Raw genomic sequence first — 24,809 nt, forward strand, 5'->3', positions numbered from 1 at the left:
TGTATTGCATAAAAATTGACCAAAGTAAAGTGCCCGGCTAGTGTTGAGGCACCAACTTGGAGGTAAATTACAGAAAAAGCAGGTGAGTGATGTTTTCTAAAAGCATAGACGGGCCTGTAAACACGTTGTTCTCTGTTGGTTGTAAAAAACCTAGAATATGTAAACTATATTTACCTTAACTACTTCCCGCTGGGGTGCCCGGTTTTGGACAAAAGAGCTGGTCTACATGTATGTAACAAAAGACTGTACTCAGAACAAAGGACCTGCTGCTGGGAATTGGCATCATTTTTCGACTTCCATTTTTCGAAAGCAATGCGGCACTCTTTGAAACAGTATACCACTGTTTTGGGCATAGTGCACCCGTGGATTGGCACCGCAGACAAAAGTGCTCCAGGGCCCCATTGATGGCCGACACAGTGCCGCTGCTCGCTAATCCAGCTGTGTATGAAAAGAGGCTACTGGCATTCACCGGAACAAAGGAAATTATGCAACACCTCACAGTTCTGGGCTCTCTTTTACAGGGCTGCAGGCCTGGGCTGAATACTTGGGCGTCAATGAAGGTTGCCTGACAGATTAGAGTAGCCACCAGACAGTTGTTTATGTGGGTGTAAACGTCAAGTGAATGAACACATGAATATTTGAAGAATTTTGAAAATGGAAAATCTTGAAAAGGTCTCGTCATCTCATCCCATTCAAGAGAAATCCACCCGGCGGGAAGTGGTTAAAATAGTAACCTTGAAATAAGTGAAAAGTGCATTTTAATAAACAAAAATTAAGAATATTTCAAACAAGTTACTTTGATAAATGGCAAGAATAGAACGAGTATGTTGCATCATGGTCGGATACTTTGCTATACGAAGTAAATCATGTTATAACCTGTTTTCATTGCAAGTTTTGCATGAATGATAATACCGGTAGGCCTATGTACCTCAAAGTGGTAGCCTTGATGATGTGGATGAAGACTGCTCCAAGATCCTTTGTAAACGAGCAACTTCTGGAAGAAGGTTTCTTGTATCATCTTGAGATTCCATTTCACACGACAGTACTGCAAACACATTTCTAGATCTGGCAAATCTCTTCTGCAGGTCTTATAAGCTTTGTTCACCACTTCATTTGTTGAAAGACGTATCCAGGCAACCCAGATGAATATATATGGCCTGACTCGTATTCCCACAAAGGCAACACAGCGCAAGACAGGTGTACACAAAGTACATACTTGTGTAATGTGTTTTGTGCCTTTATGTGCATGTAGTCAAGCTAACGAATTCGAAAGAGAAATAATGACATCAGCAAATACTCGTTCTGAATATTCTTAAAAGTTGAATACATTATTTTCATCTCGAGAAAATTTTTAGTGACGCCCAATCTATTGCGCTTTTGCATTTGTTGTAGTATTAACCAGTCTGATTTGCTGATTTTACAGATGATTTCTCTTTTATTTTATATTTTCTACTGAAAAGGGTTTGGGTAATGACCAGGAGTTTAAATAGCGTCATGGATTTCAAAATCACGATTGAGTATGAAAGTCCAGACTTTGTTCCGCGGATTTTTCAAAAAAGCGATTTCAAAAAGCTGCAATTTCGATTTCATAATAGGCTTACTCACAGGCCGAGAAAAAATTCGAATTTAATTTCAAAATTTGAAATTTTTGGGGCAAGTCGATTCTAGTTAACATTTGTGTGACATATTTGCAGCCGAAAGGCTGTTCATAACAGGAGAGATTTTGATGTACAAATATGCACAGAACTTGCATTCGATTTGAAATGTGGTAAGTTCTTAAGAATTCTCGGCACATTTTAATAGGTGATCTTTGCAAGCGATTCACATTTTTATTCTCTCTAAAATATACTTGTACGGAAGCAAACATCAACACGAAAATTTGCCTGACAATTTTTTTTTCAAGCCAAGCGAAATTTCATTGCAAAACTTGTGACACTGAATTTACTTTGCCTTCACATGAATTACAAGTATAATAAATCGGCATATTGAACCACAGAGCATGAAGGACCCAATCCTTGAGGGGAAATTTACGACTTTGAAAACGCACTGCATACGTCTTGTCTACGTAGAGAATGCAGTTTTCATATCAAATGTCTCCATCTCATGCTTATTCATAACGATCCAGCTGAAGTTTCAACAGAGTCCAAACTTGCTAGCTCATTACACACCAATTTGCTCGAGTGCGTTCAGCTGTGTGATCTGTGGTATTCCACAGTTGTTAGCAACGCCTGTCTCTTCGGTCTGTATGCAAACTTTACATGTAAGAACAGTACAGACGAATTGGTAAGTGCGTTACAGCTCAGACTGGAATGAGCTGCTCGTGCACTCCCTTGAGAGGCAGACTCAGCTACATGTATGCTGCAGAAAGCCAGTAGGGGAGTGTGGATGGGCCATCGACGCTTGAAGCTAAAAAACGGCCCACAGGGAAGATGTACATGTAGATCGTAAGCCGGCAGTGGAACAAGCTAGATACATGTACCACCTAGTCTTACAGCTCAGACTGCAATGAGTCGCCCATGCGCGCTCTCAAGTGGCAGACTCAGCTAAGCTCAAGAAGGCGAGTAGGGGAGCATAGACGGGCTAACGATGCTTGACGCTCGAAGAGGGCCCATGGGCATGCAGTGGAGCAGCATGGTATATTCCTGAGCCCCACAGGGAACTGGCATGCTCAAACTGCTGCAAGTTGCAAAGAGACTCAATGAGCTGAATCCTGCAATAGTACCGTGCTGGAGCAAATAAGGGTATCGCACGGTCGTACCCCGGAACGACCGTAAGGAAGGAAGGAAACAGTAACCAACACACTGTCCTCTTCCCAGAGTTTGCAAGGACCGAACAAAAGGACCAAATCCCTGGCCCACAATACAAGCATATAACAACTACATGTACACATGTACAGTACTGCTCACATTAAATGCAACATGGTGTCCGGATCAATTCTCCACATGACATTTTATCATTAAATGATTAAATGCTTTATTCTCAGTATTCCATAAGTGTTCAATTGGTTTGTCACAGACGATTTCATTAATGAGATGCAACAATGTGTTCTTTGAATTAATTAATGTCAAGATATGCCAACATCGGCTAAAACCACGGCACAGTAGAAGATGAACATTTGTGTATGCACAGATTATGCTTACACAGTACATGTACAAGTAATGCATGTACAGTCAAACCTTGTTAATAAGAGCACTGTTAATACAAGATTCTACTTAAGACAAGGAAATTGTTAGGTCCCTATCCTTTCTTTTTCATTTTTTTCATTCCTGATTAAAACAAGGTAATTTGCCAAGTCCAAAGGACCTCTTATTAACGAGGTTTGACTGTATTTGGATGTACTGTTTATTTACTGCACAGAATGCCATAAGCAATTCTGTGTCAACAAGGGATCCTGTACTGTTGTAGGCAGCCAATTAACTGCTTTGGGGCAACATTGTGATGAATATTCATTGGGCTCTGCCAGTGCTGTAGGCAGAATGTGGAAAACATACATCTTCATGAAGGTCTTTGCAATTGGTTTCTGGTACATATGTATGTATCTCTCCTGTGTGTAATAGTTGGTATGCATTGTAACATTTTGCAAGCAATACTGCGTATAGCATGGCTCTGTGAAGCCGACTAGCTAATTGATCCAATTTTACTGCAAATTCCGACAAGAAAAACTGAGAAATCTCTCCTATGCTAAACTACCAAGAAGTAGTACTTGAACTATTAGGTAGTGTTTTTTACCAGCTTTCCTTCTCTGCAGGTATGTGTGGCATTGGAAGGAAGTAGCTTGGTTAAAATGTCTTTAAAAAATTTGTAGAAAACACAGAATTCTGAAAAAGGATCCACTGAATGAGTAGCATAATGCATCAGCCAATTACATTTGAGAATTTAGACCAATAAGGGAACTTCTGTGACAAAACTTTTAACCAATGAGACATATATTCTTAATGGGAGGCATGGATTGATGGATTTACACATCCTATACAAGCATTTTTTCTATGACCTGAACCCAGCTTTCCTGTTCCTTAATTGTATGTTCCTTTCCTTAATTGTATGTTTATTTTGAACCTCGACAGGTACCATGTGAACACAGGTTGAACAAACTCGTCACAGAAGCCATGCCGCCGATTCACAGATATTCCAACCCAACGTTAAAAACAGCAAGCACGACATGGAAGGGTCGGGAGCTGGTGACCCCCACATTGGACAACATATAGTTCATGTAAACCCTAGATATGAACAGATCTGCTGAACTAAACTACCTGTGTATCATTGTTTACGTACATGTATGTGGACATTATTACGTTTATTTTATTTAATCGACTTTCCACAATTTTGAAACTTTGACTCTGATATCCAAAAAAGAAACACAGTTCAAAAGATGAAACACCAAACATGATTTTTTTTTAATTTTTGGCAGTGGTATTTCTACACATTTTACTAGGATTAAACAAAACAATGAAATACGCTGAACATAAAAAGAGTATTTTGGAGAAATCAGTTGGGATTTCCCTGCAAACTGAATACCACAACGGCATTGCGTGTGCAGTGGTACACAATGTACATGGACGCATTTGTCGTGTAATAAGGCCCTTCCCTAAAAGTTGAGAATCGCATTCACAGTGAACGGTACAACGTAACGATGAGATTTATTGAAAAAGCAGACAAACGGTCGTTTCAGTTTACCTGAATTGCACGTGCACATTGATAAAAGGCAATTACTGCCCGAACTTGTCCAGCGGTAGTCCATGACATGTCCATGTCATTTGTCCATGCGGGAACAGCAATAATAGACCCCTTGCATTTGGTACACTGTATAGCAAGGAACCTTTGTTTGTTCGGACTTGCTGGTTGTTCAAAGCATTATTAGCACATGGGATAATTGGCCCAGTGGTGGGTCTGGACAATCAAAATAGTGGCTGGGAAAAGTCAGCCTTTTGTTATGCGCTATTATGTGAGTACTGTTGCAGGTAGACTTGTGGTCAGTGGCGTGTCCGGGGGAGGGGAGGTAAGTTCCCCCAACAGGTTTTTCAAAATCAAATATTAACGATATTTTACATGCATATAACGTTTAACGATTTAATCTATTAGATAAAACCAGGTTGAGGAAATTTTAAGGTAACCCAACTAACCTAAATTTTTCAATAGACATTGTTCCAAAACACTGCGAATTATACAGTATATACTTACCCGATATGACTTTTCGTGTTATAAACAAATTTATATCGCATTTCAGTACAGTTTTGGAGGGGATCAAATCTATAAATACTGTAATGAAACATTGGATGAGACTGTGTACCAGTCTGGTACTTGTACCCGCCTTGGTGGCTCCACACCGCATGGGTCCTTGCGCGCAGCCACGGCTGGTATAAAGGCAGCGTCGCAGTGTGCACTCGCTCTTGCCCCCGCTTCACAGTAAGTTGATAGAGTGAGACACACGTACATACAGTTATAAAGCGGTATACGTGCAGCGCTGCTGAGTGCAACCTTCAATACTGATTCCAGGGTTTGGGCGGCAGCTACTGAAACCTACCAAGTGGGCTTGTTCATTATCGGAGAGAGTGGCTTTGGCAGTGAGTGAGCCAACTAGCCAGGAGCTTAGAATAAAGGCCAGTGGCCAATCTGGGGCACATTTATTTGATTTCTTATAAGTTGATGCCTACCGAGGAGTCGCCTGTAAAGGCCGATAAGAGAATAAACCAGTGGGAAGATACAACAGTAATTATGCCTATAGTGAGTGTTGGTGTGAGTGTTATCTGCCCTGCTGCGGTGCCTGGGGGTACATTTCTCCACAGGCAATTTACTGCATATTACAGGGATTAAGCTTGGGAAGAATGCAGTGAATATGCACAGACATTCCTGGGTTGGGGGTAATGAATAAGGTGAACATGTTCATACACGATCTTGGGCTCCTAACCAGTACCAAAGGATCTCCTGTAATTTGGAAGTCGGGAGATTGAAAACATACAACATGTACAGTCAGCTCACTTTTTGGCATCAAAGTTTGAATTTTTTGTGTTTTGTGTCTACCAATTACTGTCCATATAAAGCAAAAAAGCCAAATTGAGTGAAACTGTCCATGTCTAACTTTCTTATGGGATATAAATCTGAAAGAAATCCCGCAAACACCTGTGGTAAGTTTCTGACCCAACATTTTCTACAGATAACCCCAAAACTTCCGGGCCAGGCTTGCAGCTGAACTGCCCCAACAACTGAAGTAGCCAAAATGTGCCATCTCTGCCATCACATTTTCAATTTGCCTTATAAGTTTCCCTGGCCACTTCAAACAAAGAGCATTCACGACCAAACTTTGAGGGAAAAGGAGAGCCAGTAAACAGAAGATTATGCTTATTAACTTCCTGAACTGTGATGAATGGTTTCTTGAAATGCAAAGGCCTTCTTGTGTTATTCACCAAAAATCTATGGGGGGGTGGTGATTAGAACTACTTTCTTAACCATTTTTGTATATCTAGAAATTGAATTTGGGCAACAATTGCACATCAAACTCTGACATGATTGGTAAAAATCACGGGAGCCAAAAACCCACAAAGTTTACGAGCCAATATGTCAATGGCTGCATGATACACATACTGCAAATACTTTTAATAAAAATTAACATTAACTCTTGCATCAAAAACAATATTCAGTGTCTCCAGCTCTGACAATTTAATTTTCAAAGACTGAAAGAAGCAGTATTTTTCTGAGTTGTGGATAGCACGTGCAATTCAAATCAACTGCACTCGCACTACAAGGGGTCGGTCAATACTGTGGTGCGGCTGGCAGTTGAAATTCACGAAAGGTCTCTTTTTTAATTTGTTGAAATTTTGACCTTGTTTTCTCTACATTGAAAAATACTTCCTAAGAAAATTATTTTGGTCCGATGGTTCTGGCTAAAAAATTAATCTGGTGCTTATTTTTGAGTTTGTTTTAGTATTGAAGCTGTCTCTGACAGGTTAACCAGATCTGTATTAAAATATCTAGAAATTGAATTCGGGCAAGAATTGCACATCAAACTTTGACTTATAATTTGCAAAAATCACTGGAGCCCCTAAAACCACAAAATTTACAAGCGGTATATAGAAAAGGATTGCGGGCGCCGTTTATGGTCTTTAAGTCAAAAGCTTATGAAAATAATTCTGTAGTATCTCTTACATAGGGTTCGGCCTGCTACTGACCACAGGTTTTCTGGAAATAAAGAATTTTTTGAGCTGCCATGAACCGCTGAACCAAACCAAAAATCATCGAACGTGGCACTTTTAAACCGAAATAAACTGGTTGGTTTTGGTTCTGATGTTCGGTTTCAATATGGCATGTAATTGATAGCGCACGGAATGCACGTATGAAAACGTGGTGAAAAAAACGATTTCAGAAAAATGGATACCGAGTTATGACGCACCAGCGCTTGGCACATACACGGGTGTGTACATGTACACATACTTTAGTATATTCATGTATACATGTACAGTAAACCTACGATGGCCTCGCATTATGTGATGATTGTAAAAGGCACGTGGTGAAAATTCAGTAATAATCAACCAAGAATATGCAACATACATCATGTCCACTGCATAACAATTCTAAATTCTTACTACATCCGATTGTGCTTATGTATATTCACATTTAGAAATGACTTTTCTAAATTTCTAAACATTTAATGTTTCCTAATATCTGATAGCCATGTCCTTACCTTCCATATTAGGCAAATGATGTATAAATGGCCATGCAAAACGAATTTTGATTGGATACTGATCGTAGTCGGACTCGTGCTTGATCGAAGAGAACTCCAATGGGAACGCTGATTTTGTTGGGTGGGCACGCCCGTTGCAGTGCACGCTCCACCAGGCCTCCACCGCGCAACAAGATGTGGTTTGCGGGTGGCCTAACTTGCCCTTCATTTGATCATATTTGATCGAAGTCTTTGTGCGAATGTGTTGAATAAAAGTTGGCCAAATCTCTAAATTGCTTGCAAATCTCAAATAACAAAATGCCGTTGTCTGTTCAAATTTAAAAAAACTGATCACCCCTTTGGCCACATGGGCACTGTCCAGGAAAAGAATGCTGACTTGATATCAAGTGTATGTGATTTGGAACTACGAATTTGGCCTGTGGTAAAGCATGTAAATTTCAAGCTTCATGGCAGTTAGAAAAAAAAGTCTGCCTAAAATAATAACTACAGCAAGTTTTCAAGTTCCGAACTTTTTTTGTTTCTGATCACTTGTTAACAACAGCTACATGTACCTTTCGTAGGTTTGTATATCACATTTTCAGACGAAAATTTGCTATTTTGAAAGATAAAATGTGAAAAGCTTCTCGTGCAAAATTGGTTTCCAAAAATTTACAGTAGAGGAATTTCGGCCAGATTTTTGACTCACACTTCGACATATTAAGACGGTTTGTTAAAAAACATGGAAGCCAAAATATCACTACGTGTCATTCACTACGTGTGATTCCAAGTACGTTTCTATACTCAAATTTTCATTTATTAAGCTCTCGCAAATAATGTATGCTGCATGGAAATGACTTTTATTGTTTTTACTTGTTGAACATTTGCCGACCGGAAGCTGAACGTGTACTTCTCCCAGTTAGGGATCATATTAACAAGTACAGTCTTTTTCCCAGTTTCAGATTGTGAAGATTATTCAGTCAGATTGCAGCTTCCAAAAGACAAACAAAAACCTTGTATTGATACTGAAATGTATGACAAAAGTGAGGCAAACACTTTTCCTTGTTCTGGATTGGTAAAAGTAACAACAGGAATATCCAATTTCAGCCACAACTATAGTAACAAGCTGACTTTTGTTCAATGAGATATTTCTTAATTTAGAAACAAATAAGAATTAAAATGAATTAAAAAGTAGAAACTGTGTGGATTTTGACTCGACTTTTCAGCTATATACAGCGAGTGACCTATGATACATTCCCCGCACTGCAAGTTGACGAACCTATTATGTCACATACTGTACATGTACATTTCTGCTGCATTTGAGTTCCCAATGTATTTGCCTGCACTTAATGCATGATCCGTAAAATGCGTTAAGCTTTTGGCCAATTTAAAAAACCCTGGAAACTCAAAAAGTCAGAATTTTGACAGAATTGTCCAGTTTCCCTGATAGAAACTGAATACATATAAAAAGTGGTGGGAAGATACTTTTGCGCAAATTGACTTTAAAATTATTCAAGGAAAAATCTTTTGATCAATGAAAAATTATGTTGTAAAGAGTTCTACAGGTGACTGCGCATGTCTTATCCAGTACTAAAACTACTGTACCACGACAGGGTGAATTTGTTCATTTGTGTATGTGCCTACCATGCTGTTTTACATGTTTTCTGGCATGTTTGTAGAAAACAAAAATGGCAGCTGATGGTTGAATAGAAGAAGGTATACTTTTGACCAATTATACAAAAAAACAAAAAAGGCAGATACACATATATAACCATTTTGTACTGTGCTGTATTTTTAGGTTGCGGAATGGGCTGAGACCATTCAGAACGAATGGGAGGTTGGGTTCGAAGGTTCAAGGAAAACGTAGAAGAAGTCAATATATACATTGTGTTACAGTCAGGATTTGAATTCCAGAATTTCTAAGTCAGGCCAGCTGGTGGGGTTTATAAGCTTGACCCTCTGGAGCCTGAACCTTATTCTGCCATCCTAATCCTTCTAGGCCAAGCCCTGTAAAATGGTTTTTTGTAAGACCCTTTGTACATTGTATGAGTGAACACGGAATGTGCTAGGACACTATAAATTGGGTAGATACTGCCATACTATGAACATCTAACGAACGAAGCTCAGTGCAATAACAATAGACCCTCATTGTTAGTGCACTGCTTTTTTTTTGTAAATAGTCGTAGTGCCATGGCGGGTTCTCTGTTGACCATACCACTGCGGGCAGGTGAGACACTGACAGCACCAATGAGCCAGCTACTACTGATGTCCAAGTCCAAGACCCGCTGGGTGTGGCTGTTCTTCCCAAGCTTTGAATTTTGCTGGCGCTCAAGGCTACTGCTCCACTGCCCTGAACTGTACCTGGTATGACACCTAACAACCGTGAGTATATTTTACTGTCGAGCCAAGTAGCACTGCGTCACCCTCAGGACCAGCGGATAGTCAAGTTACCCTCATTGGATGTGGACCACACCTTGCTACAGTCCTCGTCCACTGGCCAACAGAGCAACCCGGTCTCCTGTGTTTTCCTATGTTCACGGAGCAATTTCTTTTGAATGCATATCAGCTGGTACTTCATTGTATGATTGTATAAATTTGTATTATATTATACATATTATTTATATTTACTTGTTCATCTCCCCATGTTGATTGACGTTGATTCATTATCAAAATTATTGCACTTTCAGTTCTTCTAATGCAAGTCACGCTTCACTGCCTTGATAATTGCTGGTTGTTGAAAATGTCCTGTATTTGTTGTTTTTTTTCTCTTAAATTATTTAGTTTGCGACGGATTGGGCTTTTAGTTGATCTTTCCACACGCAACATATGTACTTCTACTCAATCCACATGCATAAATTGCATGTATATGTAGATGCACATTTTCATGAAAATGCAACTTGGATTTTGATATTTTCATTAAATTCATGTACACGTACCTGTAGATGTAAATTCATCATCACTGTATAAAGCTACACAAGTATTTCATTCAAGACTCATATGAGGTTTTTGTAAGTGTTAAATTTTAGGTTACTTTGTCTCAAAAACAGAGCGGCTAACTTAGCCTTTGAAAATAATTGGGTGGCTACTTCGCCTCAGAAAATAAATTAAAAAGTCTCTTTTTTGTGTGTGTTTTTTTCTTATGCAGTTTTCTTCTTTTGCGAAATAAGGTAACAAATTTTTATATCAAAAGGAAAATAAATAGACCACCTGGGTAACAAAAAAAAAAAAAAGATATGAAGTGAAAGGTCGTCGTTGTAGCTCACCAGAATATATTAGCAGTATATTACTGCCAAACAACCTGGTTCACCACAACGACGTACACGAAGAAAAGGATGAAAATTAACAACCGGAATCACCCAGAAAGAAGCACAGGAACTCGGAGTAGTGAAGTGACTGCTGCGACCATCAGCAATGCAGGAAAGAAATAAAAGAGGGACGCATGGCAGTAGGGGCTATATTTAAAAAGAAATTGGTGATGCGTTTCACCGCTGATGTTAAGTAATAAATGAAAAGGCAATGAAAGAAATTTGACTCGGGGCTACTACAAGGTTAATTCCACTCACACTTGCTTCCAGATCCTCTGTTTTCTGCATGAGGTCCTCCAGTTTGTCCCCTCTGCTCAGCACCTTGTCGATGTTCTGGATCATAATACCTTTAACCTCATCAACTTGATTCTGGAGATTGGTAATGCTGCTACTGGACTCCTTCATGTGAGAGTAATGGTCCTGAGCAATGTAATAGACACAGATAAATTTGTAGGTGTTTTCAGTAAGAGAACTGAAAGTGTTCTATTTCTTGTTTAACTGAAGTTTAGCATACATGTAAGGAGTTTTGCATGGCTACCACCATCAAAATGAACTACCACAGCCACTGCATAGGAACTCAATTCGAAAATGTAGAATACACAAGGACAGTATACATGTTTATGTATGTACTTGCACATTTCTGAAAAATATATCAGACCTCCCGACATTGTGTATCAAGAATTCAGAATGCTTGTCCCCTAAATTCATAATTTTTCATGAAAATTCATAATATTATACGTAAACTAATGGCTCATACCTGTATTATTCTGGAAATTTGCCTCACTGCAATAAAACATTCACATGAGGTCAACTGTACCTTTACTCAACCTTTACTCAAGGGTCCAGTCCACTAATTCAAGCCCCATTGAAAACAGTGTAAAATCAGCACTGTTCAGGGCCCAATAGCATGCACAAGCAAGCTCTTTAAATATGCCTATTTACAATGTAAATTACAAGCGACCAAAATCGGTCAACCTCCATATTGATGTAATAAATGATGGTAAAAATCTTTTTGATTTTGTTCAGTTGATTTCATTAATAGTGATCTTGACACATGTTGATTTTCGTGTTACAATACCTTCTTTGTTGAAGCAGAGAATAAACACCACTCAGCATGGCAGTTCGGCACTTATAAGAATTAGGAAAATACATTGCATACGGTTGTTTTAATATAAAACATGTCGGTGGCCGTGTTTTATCAAGGCCAAAAATGCCGAGCTTTAATATGACCTCCATTTTTCGGTCATTTTTCTGTCACGTTGTGTTTCGAATGCTATGCACAAAGCACGAACATTACATTCCAACCCTGTTTCTTGTGGGAGTGTACAGGTACACACGTGGAGAGCAAGAAAGATAATTCGAAAAGGAAAGTACAAATTGTGTACTTTCCTTCGCGAAGCATACACGAAATGACAATTTGAAAAGTATGAAATAGGCAGATACGCCATATACCCTGGATTTTTCTGGTGTTTGGTTTAGTTGGATTTTCAACGAGATTTGTTTCGACTAGTCCATGTTATTGTTCACAAGCTAACAACAAATTATAATGTGCAGTCTTGCAACATTGCACCAAGAACTGGACATGGTCGAAACAAAAATTGTTTGGTGCTTTCTGAGGAGGATTTTTGTGCATAAACATTTATATTTAACGGACCTTACTGTCGGCCATGCAGCAGGTTTTTTTTCCAGTAACCAAAAGACCAGTGAAATAATAAACAACATGGATTATACATGTACAACTCTATAATAAGAAAACGAACAGACTCACCACACAGTTTGTGGTGTGAACGGTACTTACGGTGCACTAACAAATCCATTCAGTCTCTCTAGACTGGTTTCCTTCATTACACGTGAGTTGAGCCAATGCAAACGGCAACCAACAAAAACATGACTGCCTTGTCCCCGCGCCTGGAACGCCTGGCTGGCTGGCGCAGCCGCGGCCCGGGCTAGGCTGAGCTGAGGCACGGCGCAGCCTGCGTTTAGTGACCGATTTTATTCTTATGTTGCCGCATCAGCCGCCCAGAGACATTTTTAGTGTGAGAATCAAGGTATAAACATGGACAAGGCTGGTTTCTCTTTCAAAGATGGATTTGAGCCAGGGAGATGTAAATTAATTTTGGATTTTTTTTGCCCAGTCCACTGTATATTAACACTGTATACTCTGTGTATGGCCCCAAAGGCTTGTGAAAGGTTGGTTTCATAAAATTAATGTCTACACTATACTACAGCGGCCGCCCGCATCGATTTTCACGTCCGCACAGATTTTTAAAAATATAACTGAAACGGTTTTCAAAATGTCATATTCAAAGAGCTTGCTTGTGTTTTAGGAGTCTGGCGGGGTTTAGTGTTAGTAAAAAAATATATAAAAACAACTGGCAGAAAATTTGGCAGAAAAAAATGAACAAAAATGTTTAGCCTAACAGGCAAAATAGTTTCATAGGCCAAATTTGAGAATGTAAGATCAGAAGAAAGTTTTCTTCATCCTTGACTAGTAAAAACTTACACCACTTATATTTTGTACATGGGGTAAATAACCAATAACTCATAGTCTCCCAACACTTCTGGGTCCTTGCTCAGATAAGACAATCGAGTCGGCCCGCCTTAAGTATAAAAAGGTAAAATACCACCGAAATAAGCTACTTCGGCGAAACGCTTGTTCGCCTATGTAAGTTGGGGTCGCCAGCTTTAACGTCCCGCAGCCAGCACCGGTGCAGTGTTTCTACGACCCAACTCGCCATACTCTTTCTTTGCGGATGTCTCAGAAATTTTAACAGAGATTCATCCAATAGCAAAAATTGTTATGTGCCGTGTGAAGACCAATTGAAACGGTCGTTATGTACATGTGGCCATGGCCAATGCCAGCACTATTACTCCATGTAAAATTCAGCGATGTTAACTCATTTATAGACAAATAAATCATTCTTTTGGAAAGTTTGAATTGTCATTGAAAATACTTTATAAAATGTGTTGTAGTGGAGGTTTGGGGAGGAGGAAACATTTCAAAACGAAAGTAGATGGGGTCGCCAGAATGGAGAATTTCGGAGGGGCAATGGGTACGGTGTCGGGGTAAAAACCCAAAACAGAATCGTCTGCTGCCCCGAGCGAAAAGCAGCATATAAAATAAAATGTTTGCCTTCTGTAAAACGGTAGACCTATTGGTTTGTGGCATTCATCTGTAATCATACCGATCAAATCCAAAACTTTGCAGGAATTCAAGACCTGGTGAGTTTCACGTCCGAACAATCATTATTAGTGATTTCTGTTATGTTCCGTAGTTGTGTGCCTGCCGTTTGCATTGCGCATCGTTCGCGAAGTCTTCGCAGATCATTCATGTATCTTCGCCAACGGGGCTTCGGAAATTGTGGTTGAAAACTCTCCCCATCGATGGCCGCTAAATATTCACGAGTTGGTAGCTATCTTCGTGAAGGAAAAGGACTCCCCATAAAAGTAATTTTTAAAGAAAAGTGCCCTGTTTGCGAATAATTATACGCGCTAAATTCTTCGCGAATAGTCAAGATATTTTCGATCAGTAGGGTACTGTGTTTGTACCTGAGATCGCAATCAAGGTCATCTTATTCCAAGCAGATATTAAAAAGATATTTATTTTTGTTTCGCGTACAAATTAAACTGAACTGGAAGTCTAAAGTTTGTGGAGTCTGTTGTCAGTTGAATTTGTATGTGTATTACGAAAACAGTGTAGTGGGCCTTCTGGCAGATATCTGGAAGGGGATGTGTGACGAAAAAACCTCATGGCATGATGACGTCATCAGTAAACAAGTCACAAGACATTAAAGGTGCATCATTTAAAGCCCTATATCTCTTGAAGTATATGTACCAGCGAGTTGAAACTTTGCAGTTTCCTGATAGGGAATTTGTGACAGACGAAAATCCACCTCATGGGATGATGACATCAGTTGATAATTAAGTCACATGATATTAAAGGTACATCCTTTAAAGCCCCATATCTCTAAAAGTACATGTCCCAGCGTGTTGAAAATTAGCAAATAGCTGATAAGGGATGTGTGATCAACAAATATTGACTTCATGGGCTGATGATGCCATCAGTAGACAAGTCACGTGACATTAAATGTGCATCCTTTCAAGCCCTATATCTCCTAAACTAAAGGTCCCAGCAGGTTGAAACTTTGCAGATATCTGGATGGGCATGTGTGATAGACGAAAACTGACCTCATGGGATTATGACTTTATCAGTTGACAAGTCACGTGACATGAAAGGGGCATCATTTAAAGCCCTATATCTGCAAAAGTACATGTCCCAGTGGGTTGAAACTTTGCAGATTTTTGGAAGGGGATGTGTGATAGACGAAAATTGACCTAATGGGATGATGACTTTATCAGTTGACAAGTCATGTCATATGAAAGGTGTATCCTTTAAGGCTATATATAGCCAAAAGTACATGTCCCAGTGGGATGAAACTTTGCAGATATGCAATCACGAAGATGACATTTTCATTCAAAAGCGAAAAAGCCCTATGTTAAGTTGCAAACAGACATAGAAGCTCTCGTTTCTTCTTCTTCTGACCCAAATCCCATTTGTTTTGTACACGTTTTTCTACCCACAACTTTGGTCCCTCAGCAACTTGGATCTTCATCAAACTTACGTCAATGAACAACCCTTAAGCATAGATGGTCCTAGAACAATGACGTCATAATGATGTCATCACTAATTTTATTATTCATTTTTGAATATTTATTTAAGCCCATTGACTTGTACACATTTTTGAGGCATCATTTTGGTTAGTCAATCGTCATCATAGTTACACCAAGGAAAGACCTTGGGGCAAAGATGATACTAAAATAATGACGTCATGATGACATCATCAAGTGATTTATTACGAAGTTTTAAATATGTAAATAATCCCTTACAAATATAGAGTAAAAGGTGATCGATGACTCGCAATGTCGTGTTGCTGGTAGCAACGTTTCGGCTGCTGGTGCTGCTAGCCTTCATCAGGCAACTGAAGTCTGGATGCTGCAGAGTTCGCTATATACCGCTGGACCGCGTCCTCCGCATGCCCCCTGCCGTGTACTGCGGACAGAGTACAGGTGACCTCAGCGGGGGTCGCACGCTCCAATCCATGGGCGTGCCCTCAGCATGGCTCCGTTGTGCTCCGCTGCTGCGGTGATTGTGTTGACGGATGGTGGGGAGCCAGAAGCCGGGGATGTCGATGCCGCTGTGTCTGTTGATGCTGTGTCGGTTGAGGCGGATGTGGATGGCCTCCTTGATGCATCTGGTGTACCAATGCTAGTCCTGGTCCACACACTGCACGCCGTCCCAGTTAGGGTGGTGACTAGCTCCCTAGGTGTGTTCGGCTACCGCTGACGAATCCACACGGGAGAGTCTCACGTCTCAAGATGATGATTCATTCACCAATGTCAATTTGGATGAAGTAGATCTTGCACTTGCTGAAAAACTACAGATGTTGCTGTTGCAGTAGCGGAAGTGTAGTCCACTTTCAATTTCTTTGTTGATAGACCTGTGACATCTTCAAGAGACTTTTTCTTCTTTGTGGTCTGCTTTTGATCATTCTGTTGCAACTCATTCTGGAAGAAGGCTTCCAATGCTGACCACTTCATGAGGAGTCAGGGCTTTTATTAACTTTTTTGACAAAGGAGTATCACTTCTTTTGTAGAAAGGAGTATTTGCAAGGTAAGAAATCTGGAAGTATTTCGCTTCCTGGAGTGAAAGCAAGGAGTATTTTTATGTCTTCTAATAAATAATTATGAAATCGAACTCAATACATGAGATTTGGTTTGCATTGTCATCTTAAACATAAAACAAGTTACATGTAGGTAGTGCTTGTGTCCCTATCTGCAGGCCCAGGACGGAGACTGAAATTGCAAGGTACAGACACTATTGTCGACATCTGACTTTCAATTTTATTTCTCATGCATATAAACTGTAAGCTGCTGCTGCATAAAATTAACAGAAATACAGTATGCAGGTACATATAAGTGTCTGCTTACACCAGTACTACTGACCTTCACTATGGATACAGCAGTGTACATAATGCATACAGTTTATCTTTAAACTTTGCCATCATACTACCATACACTTACATGTACATGTACATTATATTTTGTAGGCTTTGTATTTTCGTAAGAATGGATGATGGTGATCACTGATGCTTAATCACTCGCTGCCGGATAGATTTTCTTCAGCAAGACAAGATGTCAGTTCATTTTCAAGATTTTCTGTTTTCAAAATTCTTCAAAAATTCATCATTTCATTTAATGGCCGTTTATACCAAAATCAAGGACTCTTTGGGCACTATTCTAAAGCTGGCCTTCAGCCAGGCCTGCAGCCTTGGAAAAAGAGCCCAGATTGTGCAGTGTTATGTAAGATTCTTTTGTTCCCGAAACCGGCACAGTGCACTGCTGACCTCTTTTCAATAGGAGCACCATCTTTTGTTATAAGGCCCAACTCTTTTGTTCCAGTTCCGGGCTCCCCAGCTCTGCATATAAAGCCTACGTACTCAAAAAGGTCGCCCGGCAGGAAGTGGTTAATGTAACACATGTACTTCTGGAGACACAGAAATTGAAATAGTGCACCTTTTATGTCACATGACTTCTCACCTGATGACATCATCCCGATATGAGGTCAAGCATCGTCTAAATCACTTCCCTTTCAAGACATCTGCAAGGTTTGAACCCAATTGGACAAATACTTCTGGAGACATAGCGTATTACATAGTGCACCTTTAATGTCACGCGACTTCTAACTTAATGACGTCACGCAACTTCTCACTTGATGATGTCATCATCAAATGAGGTCAATGTTCGTCTAAATCACTTCCCTTTTAAAAACTCTGCAAGGTTTTATCCCAATTGGACATATAGTTCAGGAGATATAGCATTTTAAAACAGTGCACTTTTGACCTGTTCGGGGCATGGTCAATAATCGTCTAAAGGACTTCCCTTTCAAGACATCTGCAAGGTTTGAACCCAATTGGACATACACTTCACGAGATTTGGAATTTTAAATAGTGCACCTTTTATGTCCCATGACTTGTCACAAGATGACGTCATCATCACATCAAGTATTTTTTTGTCTAAAGCACTCCCCTTCTAAGATATCTGGAAGGTTTCGAACTTAATAGAATATAAGTACTTCACGAGATATAGTGCTTGGAAGAGTGCATCTTTAATGTCACATGACTTGTAACTGGATGATGTCATCATCACATGTATGAGGTCCATAATCGTCTAAATCACTTCCCTTTCAAGATATCTGCAAGGTTTGAACCCATTTGGGCATACATTTCAGGAGATATAGAGTTTTAAATAGTACACCTTTAATGCCACGTGACTCGTTTGCTGATGACATTGTCTTTACATGAGGTCAATCTCCGTTTATAAACCTTCCCTTCCTAACTATCTGCAAGGTTTCAACCCAATCAGACATGTAAAATACAAAATACAATAAAAAACATTACTGTTATTTTGAGAAGAGCACAGATTAGAGACTTTTAAACATTTGTCCCTTTTGGCATTCCGTACAATGCGATCTGCTCTCCGCACCACATGCTTGGCACCTTGCCAGTTCTTGAGTATATGCCCTTCGCACTGTGTGGTGCCGGCCAAACATAACAGGCAGATATTGGGCAGTCCATGTACACAGCAGCCAAGCCACAGTATGCGAAAGAGATTTTCAAGTTTGCAAATATTGTAAGGGGGTTTTTGTCGTCGGCCCTTCATCTGTGTGAAGAAGTACACTACTTATGCACTTCATGCAGTTGAATTCAATACTTTAGCTTTCATCTCATGAACAATTCACGCTTAAATCTGTTACGGTTGATTTTTTATTGAATTTTGAAGAATAAAGAACTTGTTATCATAACTTCCGATCTGATGACGTCACTGGCCCCAAATTTCACACATGTTAATTTGGTAAAGATCGTTGTCTACACCAATTTCAAGGTGATTCCGACAAACTTCGGCTCAGACATCAATTCAAAATTCGTTTTTCAGAATTTTTAACACGTTTGGCTTGGGCGGTATTTCGGTATTACCGAATACTGCGGTTTTGATTTTAATACCGAACAATACTGACTAACAATCCATGAATACCGGAATACCGACTTATTCGGTATTGAATTTCAACACCGCAGTATTCTGGCTAATTGGTTCAGAATGTTCCCACAACCCTCATAAGATGAAAATGAAGAGGTAAGACATAACGTGATACTTCAGCATGCAGCCATCAACCTGCCTGTCAGAAGGTTTTGTCTCCCTATCGCCGCCGTCAAGTTTGTTGTTTTGGAAAAGCTTGTAGGCAGTGCTTCTTGTATCACTCGTTGGCACATTAATACATGTACATACATGTATCACAGCCCTACAGGTTGGGAATTAAAAATCAGCTGGTCTTCCGTGTCCGCAGTGGACTTTATTTTCCAAAGATTTTTATTGGCGGATCTGAAAATGCGAATGCTGCTTGTGCTAGCCTTGTGCTCTCTTTGGGTCTTTTTTTGTCCTTTGTATACAACATGTACAAGTATTGTGTGAAAATCTATCTAACCGAAGCCAGGAATGTGTGTTATAAACTATAAAATGATTCCATAAATCTGCATCTGTTCGACATCCACGGCAATCAACGATCTGTTTTTATTGTTCTCACATTCGTTCCAACCACACGAAAAGAGAAGCAAAAACCCGATTCCTCGCTTGTCACTGCTTGTATTTCAGTTTTTCCGCAATATAAATTAGGACAATGTGGTTGATCAAACAGATGTCTCGGTATAAATGATTAATCAAATACCTTGTGATGTGTTTAGAATAATAAACTTCACTGTCATAGGACAACATGTTTAATGTGCATGTGAAATTTAAAAAAGCAAATACATGTGAAAGCATCAATCCAGGGATTTTTAAAAGACTTTCAATCGCCATGGATGACGACGAAGCCAACAGTAACTAACCTGCATGCACATGGAGGCCTGGATGTACCTGCAAGAATGTGAAGGCTCATCAACTAAAGCCCCCATCCATGTAAGTAGTCTTTCCAACACAAATTGTGTCACAGAGAGACATTTTTTGTTTAATTTTTCACCTCTCTTTTGATTTTTGACACAAGCTGCATGACACGATTAATTGGTAGTCCGAGATCACTCGCCCACTGTGGCGCGGTCGCCCATGCGCGAGATGGTCGCTGAAGGAGCATAATGTCATGAACGAGTACTGCGATTGGATAGCTCTGTCTTGCCAAATGTACGTCATGAAAGCGTACAGTCTCATTGGCGGGCACGCTAGATCTCTTTGCAGCAATATGAATAATTCAGTGTTGGGCGATTAGTTGGACTCTTGAGAAATGAGAATAGTCATGCAAACTTATTTGGGGCGTATTTTATCGGAAATGGGATGGAAATTTTTGTTTTGGCGTTGTGTAATGAATGTAAAATATCATAGATTTTTTAATTGTGCACTATGCGTGTCATGACGACAGGAATCTGGCAACCGATGTCTGTATATCGCGTTGTAAGCGTGCGTGCGATAAGCCTTGTGTTGCACGACTGCAAATTTTGTGGAAGCACGCTCGCTTGAGTACAAACAGCACAACTTCAAATTAAATTCATGAATACAGAAAGCACAAACATAGACATGACAGCATTTTTTTGTGAATGAACCTGCAGAAAAATTTGTGACAGCAGTGTTTTTCGACTTGCAACTATAGAGCTGCATTCGATGTAGTGGAACGTACAACCCTTTTTGGCAGAATCTGTACATTGACTGCTTGCGGCATTTCCATCATGCCTTCATTGGCAACAGTTCGGCCAGGTGGGAGCCAGTGTGGTGCACTGCACACATGTTTAAAACACAGCGATTCGCAAACGCTTTATGAATGGGTCGCCAAGAATGGTTTTTCAGGCAACGGAGTCACGAAAACCTTTCGTTGTACCAGGAATTTCGTACAATGCTATTTCGCTGTAACATATTTTTTTCCCATAGAAATATGCACGTTTTCACCGGGACCACAGATTTGTGCTTGTTGTAATGGGAATTTCGTTACAACCGATTTCGTAATAAGAGTCGACTGCCGCGTCGCAGAGTTTTCTGAAAGCCACATTACCATTGCACACGCGCACTGTTAGGGCGCAGCTAAAAGGAGCAGCCACTGGTGACCCGCACGTAATCATTACAATAACGCACTGTCTCAGCGAGTACCAACTTGACTGCAGCACATGTGCATGTGCATGTACGAGCATGGAGGAATAAAACGTGTACAAGTGACCACACAGATATAGGAATCGCGGAGCAACAAATGGGTATTGAAAACGCCGTCCCTGTTTAAAAAAATACTTTTTATTTGACATCAAATGGACAGAAAAATTATACTAGTTATTAAGTTTAGGGGGTTTTGTGTCGTTAAAAACCCTTTTTTTATGCTGGCCCCTAGTGTTGTTTGTGGTTTGCCTTTGAATGCCAGCATTGCCGCTGCTTTTTGATGACGTCATTGCCTTCTACAACGAATACTGCGGTATTAGTTAATATAACGGTATTTTTTTCATGGATACTGCGGTATCAAAAAAGGCAATACCGCCCAAGCCTATAACACGTCGCTAGAGGGCGTTTGACAATTATGTCACGTCATCAGTAAATGATTTGAAGAGTTTCACACCCCAACAGATTAACACCATTGAAAACAACTTGATACCTATTACCACTTTTAAACAATAAGCCCACTTCCGGTTTCGACCGGATGGGTCATGTGATTTGACCCACACAATATGATTTGAATACCCAATTTTACTCTGGCACTTGCTGTAAACAGAATTTTTCGGGAGGCCACGGTTGATTTTATGTGGATTTCTGCAACATTAATGTAATATTTAAATATTTAAAATTCAATAATAAATCACTTGATTGCATCATCACGACGTAATTATTTAAGTATTATCTTTGCCTCGAGGTCTTTCCTTTGTGTAACTTTGAGGACAACCAAAGATCAAAATTGGGCCTTGAAAACGTGAACAAAGTCAATGGGCTGAAATAAATATTAAAAATTCAATAAAACATCACTTGATGACATCATCATGATGTCATTGTTCTACGCACATCTTTGAACTAAGGTCCTTCATTGATGCAAGTTTGATGAAGATGCAAAAGGACCAAAGTCAATGGTGGAAGAAACGTGCACAAAACAAATGGGTTTTTGGTCAGAAGAGGAAGACGAAGGAAGAAAAAAAAAAGGAACAAAAAAGAATGCCTTTTTCGCAAAATTGCGAAAAAGCCAAAAAAAGAACAAAAAGAAAGCCTTTTTCACAAAAAGCCCCAAAACACAACATGCAAAGAATGAAATATGAAATTAACCACTCTTACCAAAAGATAAGGAATCACTCTTTATTTCATAACAGGAATCAAGTCAATTCAAAAATGCGAAAGGTACGGAACTTGAAACTCTGAAAATGCAATAAAAGACATGTCCGTAAATGATAGGTGCTGAGAAAAGGACGAACATGGCGGCGGGATCGCAGTGCATTGTGGAGGGTCGAGGGCAGCTTGCATAATCAAGTCTTTTCAACGAATTGTAATAGGCACATGGGAAATATGCATATATAGGCTGGGCATGTATGTGAACGCAGGAGACTTGGCATTTTACCTCATCGCAGTCAATATTCTGAAATGTATTCCAAACAAAGCTATTAGACAAGCATAGCATTTTGGACGAATTTCGAAAGGATGGACTCGAAGCAAAAACCATGTGGCGACTGCAGAAATGGGTGGGAAAATGGAAATACAGTACCAGTAGCATGGCATGTGGTGGCGACTCTGAATTCAATATATCCCTAAAAGATAACTCAATTGGCTTGAACGTTACTCTGGAAAAATTTTCGGCGAGAGAGTGGAAACATTAAAAAAACACTGAGGGTAAGTTTCTAATTTCTTCAAGATACTGCCAGCACCCTATTCTTGATCTTACATGTACGTGTACATCTGAGGAACGTCTATTTTTTCTGCTCGCTCAAACTAAATAGGGTCTGTTTACCCTTTTGCCTGTCCCCAAATACAGATAAAGCGGGAATTAATGGAATTTGATATGAAGCACATACTGGCAGAACACACCAGAAAAAAACACCAGACAGTAAATTTTAACCTTTATTATTCGAGTGAGATTTGGCTATGCAAAAACCACATTTGCAGCACCGCGACAGGGACTCATCTCACTTGGTGTTGTAAAGGGTTGTGATTGGACAGTCACTACAGGCACGCCTGTGCTGAAGTTGAGCGGGTGGCGGCACCAAGGCTAAAACCGTGGCACACACAAAGCTTCCTCCATCCAGTGTGGTCACAACATCGCTACAAGGAATCAGCGGTTCTTTCAGCAACAATGAAGAATGTATTTGAAATAAGCGGAGTTTTGAGTGAGCCGACTTTGATTCATCAATAGTTCCATTCATTTCATTATTTCCATCATTTGTAAATAAAAATTAATCCAGATTGTGTTAAATAAACTTTGTGAAGCTTCCAACAATAAGTTCCATTTAACTGTTTAGGAAAATCTCTAAATACACATATATATATTTGTTTGGTTTAAACGGTTAAACATTTAAACGTCCGTCTCTTAAAGAGGATACAGTTTCACATCTTTCATGTCTTTGCTACCATCCATAGCTAAACCATATGGCCCGGTCTGCATAGCTTGTGTGATCTCCATCTCACTATCCCTGGCAAAGGTTTGGATTCTAGACTTTGTTTTGTCTGCCCTGAATGGAACTCTTTTGCTATTGGGTTGTTTGGAAACACCTTATGAAGTAGATGACCCATGTGGTCAGCCACAGTGAAAGGCAAATCATACTCTACTACAAAGGTGGCAAAGCATGCTTTACCATTAGTAACACTCAAATCTTGGGGAAATCGCGAGAATGATGTCAGTTTGGGGACTCCACAAACATTTCCAGCAATTTTGCAATGCTTGCCCAAGTTCACGTTATCACAGTCACCACGTCCAGCATGAGAAACAAATTTTACTGGAAGCACTATATTCACCTGCTCTGGGTCCTTTACATGAGAATTTTTGTTGATACTTATTCAAATATCTTTAGTATTGTTTTTTCCTGATACTGTCTTTGCTGATGCCATATTTCTATTTGAAAACTCACTGCATGGTGCATGCACCCTTGACGCGATTGTGGTTGATTCACAGCAGGGATTAGTCTTGTCACAAACCCTCTACTTGGTTCCAAAAGTTCTTCTGTCAGTAGTGAAACTGGGCGCCATGTGACACGAAACATACAGTGTAAGTTACAATGTAGCTTGCCGACAGAGGGCGTTTTATCGTGTGATTACGTCCAACTCGACGCAAGTGCACGTCAAAAGAGGGTGCTGTGACAGATGCGGTGCACTGAAGTACAGTACATGTACATGTACAAGATAACATGGTCATTTTCCGGTAAATGATAGGCTTGTCAAAATTGCTATTTTAGGGGTGAAATTGGAATGGTGGAAATAAAGTGAAAAAGCAGAAATTTTCCACAAAAATTGGGAGGTTTAGAGGTTTGTTATACTGTTTGTCATTTGAGTGGGGATCAGGGAGTTTCGGATAGGACAAACCTAAGGCAGATCATTACTAGGCTGAACAACAGGGAAACAGAACAACTGTTCAGGAGGAGGGGCTAAACTAACAAGGAAAACACCAAGTATGACAGGTGGCAGATAAAAAATTCTGGTGTGGACACAACAATGATAGCATCTGTATCCTTTATTCACCAAAAGAAAAAACTCAGTCACAACACTTACAAGCTGTCCAGTTCCAATTCACACAACGCTGGAACCCAGGTGATGTTCCCTGCTATCTACATGTACATGTAAGTTGGGCATGTTGAGCATTCCTGATC

At 39.9% G+C, this 24,809-nt stretch overlaps 1 protein-coding gene across 10 annotated transcripts in view; it reads right to left on the minus strand.

The window, feature by feature from the left end:
* Positions 1–24,809, minus strand: part of LOC110990340 (vesicle-associated membrane protein 7-like) — a 106,606-nt gene that overhangs the window by 36,673 nt on the left and 45,124 nt on the right. For 6 of the 10 annotated variants that reach the window (XR_015428380.1, XM_087149146.1, XM_087149145.1 and 3 more), the window contains exon 4: positions 11,215–11,376. Coding sequence is in view for 5 of the 10 variants with exons in the window: in XM_087149146.1 (XP_087005272.1) it covers positions 11,215–11,376 (162 nt within the window). In the remaining 5 variants the exon portion in view is untranslated. Of the gene's footprint in view, positions 1–174; positions 10,180–11,214; positions 11,377–24,809 lie in introns of all 10 variants that reach the window. The other 4 variants (XR_015428378.1, XR_015428379.1, XR_015428376.1 and 1 more) reach the window with 2 other exon arrangements.

Source organism: Acanthaster planci, linkage group LG19, assembly GCF_054643075.1.
Source record: "Acanthaster planci isolate LZ-2023a linkage group LG19, COTS_SCS, whole genome shotgun sequence".
NCBI lineage: Eukaryota > Metazoa > Echinodermata > Asteroidea > Valvatida > Acanthasteridae > Acanthaster > Acanthaster planci.